Source organism: Terrapene carolina, unplaced genomic scaffold (genome assembly GCF_002925995.2).
Source record: "Terrapene carolina triunguis isolate 2854851 unplaced genomic scaffold, T_m_triunguis-2.0 Scaffold175, whole genome shotgun sequence".
In the NCBI taxonomy this organism is placed as follows: Eukaryota; Metazoa; Chordata; order Testudines; family Emydidae; genus Terrapene; species Terrapene triunguis.
Genome location: NW_020664526.1, coordinates 2,856,684 through 2,860,115, shown reverse-complemented (window position 1 = coordinate 2,860,115; position 3,432 = coordinate 2,856,684). Strand labels below are relative to the sequence as shown.

The following is a 3,432-nucleotide window of genomic DNA, read 5'->3' as shown; positions in this document are numbered from 1 at the left end:
CCCATTTCACCTCCAGCCCCCAGGCTCCATGGCCACCTCCCTCCCCCCATCCCTGTCCCTATCCCCCAGCCCCCCTTGTCCTCCTGCCCCACCCCCCAACACCCCTTGTCCTACCTTCCTCCCCCCATCCCTGTCCCTACCCCCCCAGCCCCTCTTCCTCCCCCCACTATGTCCCCCGAGACCCTCCCCCAATTTCACCTCCAGCCCCCAGGCTCCATGGCCACCTCCCTCCCCCCGTCCTTATCCCCCTCCAGCCCCCCTTGTCCTCCCTTCCCCCCCCACCCCACTGTGTCCCCCCCGGGACCCTCCCCGTAATCACCGTCCCCCCCAGTGTGTCCCCCAGGGACCCCCCAGCCGCAGTGTGTCTCCGAGACCCCAGCCCTAGTCCCGCCCCTTTCCGTTCCGTGTCAGGGCGGCCGGACCGACGGGCAGCCCCGAGCCCGGCCCGCTCCTCACCTCCCGGGCGATCTGGTTGAGCGCATCGTCCTCCGCCGTCAGCCGCTCCCGGTTGGGGAGCCGCTTCCGCCCGGCCCCCTGCGTCCCCATTGCCGCGCGCCACGAACCGCTACTGCTCGCCCCGCTCCGGCACGAGCTGCCGCTGCCGCCCCGCGCCCGCCGGCGGCTACGCACATCACGTCACCGGGGGCGGGGCTCAACGGCCCAGCACGAGAGAGCGGGTGTGGGGAGAGGGCGGGGCGGAGCGAGGAGAGAAGAGGGGAGATGGGAGGGGCTGAGGGGGCCTGGGCGGGGCGGGGCGGGGAAGGGGGCGGGGCTTTGCTGCAATGGGCGGGGTGCTGTAGGGCGGGGTTGCGGAGTGGGGAGGGGCTGTGATGAGATGGATGGGGCGGGTCTGTGGGGAGATGGGTGGGATTGGGAGGGGCTGTGGAGTGGGGAGGGGCTTGGGGGGCAGTGATGAGATGGATGGCGAGGGTCTATGGGGAGATGGGTGGGATTGGGAGGGGCTGTGGTAGGGTGACCAGATGTCCCGATTTTATAGGGACAGTCCCGATTTTTGGGTCTTTTTCTTAAAGAGGCTCCTATTACCCCCCACCCCCTTCTCGATTTTTCACGTTTGCTGTCTGGTCACCCTAGGCTGTGGAGTGGGGAGGGGCTTGGGGGGGCAGTGATGAGATGGATGGGGAGGGTCTATGGGGAGATGGGTGGGATTGGGAGGGGCTGTGGAGTGGGGAGGAGCTTGGGGGGGCGGTGATGAGATGGATGGGGTGGGTCTGTGGGGAGATGGGTGGGATTGGGAGGGGCTGTGGAGTGGGGAGGGGCTTGGGGGGGCAGTGATGAGATGAATTGGGAGATCTATGGAGAGATGGGTGGGATTGGGAGGGGCTGTGGAGTGGGGAGGGGCTTGGGGGGGCTGTGATGAGATAGATGGGGTGGGTCTGTGGGGGGGTGGGATTGGGAGGGGTTGCAGAGTGGGGAGGGGGTTGGGGTGATTGGCAGGGTGTAAGGTGACCAGATCAAAAGTGTGAAAAATTGGGACGGGGGTGGGGGGTAATAGGTGCCATGCCTATATAAGAAAAAACCCCAAATATCGGGACTGTCCCTATAAAATGGGGACATCTGGTCACCTTAGCAGGGTGGGATGGGGTAGAGAGAGGCTTTGGAGATTTGGGTGGGGAGGGGTAATGAGGTAGGGAGGCTCTTTGGGGAGATGGGCAGGGAGGGGCTTTGAGGAAGGCTCTTCCTGTTCATTGAATGAAGCAGGGATCTTGTAGAAAAAATAGTATGTGATCACATAATTAAAGACTGTATTATAAGGCAAGGGAGACAAATTAAGGTTGCCAGTGCAACCTTAATGTGGGCATTTTCTAACTCCTGAGCGTTTGACTTTGCAACCTTAATAATTTTGTTTTAACATAATTTGTTGTGTGTAATTTCCTGGGTTTAAAAAGAACTGAACCCCTCCCAAAAATTTCATCATGTGGTATCATATTGACACCTATGAGTCATCACCATGGTTGGAGCTTTTAGATCCACCACACAGAACTCTGCCACTTAACAGAGTAACAGGTACCAATAGTTGGTTGTCATCTTCTGTGTGGACCAGCATCAGAGGGGGATGGGAGACTGTCCGAGGCGGTTTCATAGATATTTGTTGATAGCAGAGGAATGGTGAGATTCAGAAATCTTGGGTTCCATTCCAGGCTGTGGAAGGGAGTGTCTCTACTGGGCACAGATTCTTCTGCGCATTCTGTTCAACTGTTTGACCACTTCTGTCCTGTCCCCTCCAACTATTTCTGCATCCCAGTGCCATTATCCTTGCCTACCCAGACGCAGTCTCCACTCCTCAAACTCCTCAGCCCAATCCCCATCTCCTTGTCCAGCAAGTTTCACCTCTTTGGACTCCCCATCTCAGTCTCCTTGCTCAGCCAGTCCCAGTTTCCCTACAACCAGCTTCTCATCCAACCTGTCTCTTCAGTTTCCAGAGCTCCAGTCATACCCCTCCCACCTCTCACCCACATTCCCCATCCCCACTGGCTCCCACAACCACTCTCCCTCACCAGGCTTCTTGGGCAATGTCAGTGGGCCCCTGCCTCAGTTCCTAGTCTGAGTCTCTACCAAACCAGTCTCACCCAGTTCTCTCCCCCACCTCATTCATCCTTCCAGATCTCTGTCTTCCCCACATACCTTGTCCCCACCCTGCTGGTTCCCAGTTCTCCCTTCCCATACAGAGCAGTTCCTCATTCAACCTTAGTCTTCCCCCGCCCCTGCCACTGGCTCCCAGTCCTCTCCTCTCCCACATTTCCCCACAGCTCTCATCCCAGAGTCACTCGCCCCCCAACTCCCACTCCTAGTTTCTAACCCCTCCACTGCCAGTGTCCAGTCCTGGTCTCCACACCAGGTTCCTTGTTCCAGTCTACTACTCCTGCCCCCAGGCCAAGCTGTAGTCTTTTTTGCATTCAAATGAAGTGGCTTCCTCTTCCATACTGCCTAGGTAATAGTTGGGGAGTCATTGGGTGCAGAGGAGAGACAGTTCTGATGTGTGGTCTGGTCCCGCCTGGCCCGGAGCAGTCCAGATCTGCAATTGCAGGGAAAGTCCTGCCCAGCCCCAGGCCACTGCCGATGGAATTTTCAGGGAATTTAGTTGCAAAATCTCTACTGAACACGTGCAAGCTGCACTTTTTCAGTCTTACAACTTGGCCTTGTGGACAGCAAAAGGCATATCCCTGACACAAAGGCCACCACCTCTCTACCAAATGTTAAGTCTCTGTTCCAAGCATGGAGGCACTGAAGCTCCTCAAAGCAAAGGTCACCAGGATTTTTTATCATGGGCAAAACAACATATTTTCCTCTAGCCTCATTCTTGGAAATGGCTGCACCATTTTGACTGTAATTTTCCAGAAAACATCTGTTTGAGGTAGACAGCAAAGAAAATTTCAGCCCAATTGAGTAAAGTTATAAGCAACTGAAAATGGT

At 57.0% G+C, this 3,432-nt stretch overlaps 1 protein-coding gene across 3 annotated transcripts in view; it reads right to left on the bottom strand.

Annotated features, from left to right (window-relative positions):
* LOC112107632 (leucine-rich repeat flightless-interacting protein 2) overlaps positions 1–560 on the bottom strand; it is a 185,254-nt gene extending 184,694 nt beyond the window's left edge. For all 3 annotated transcript variants that reach the window (XM_026654004.2, XM_026654005.2, XM_026654006.2), the window contains exon 1: positions 457–560. In XM_026654004.2, coding sequence (XP_026509789.1) covers positions 457–546 — 90 coding nt within the window. In that variant the 5' untranslated portion in view covers positions 547–560. The remainder of the gene's footprint in view (positions 1–456) is intronic.
* Between the last annotated feature and the right edge of the window lie 2,872 nt (positions 561–3,432).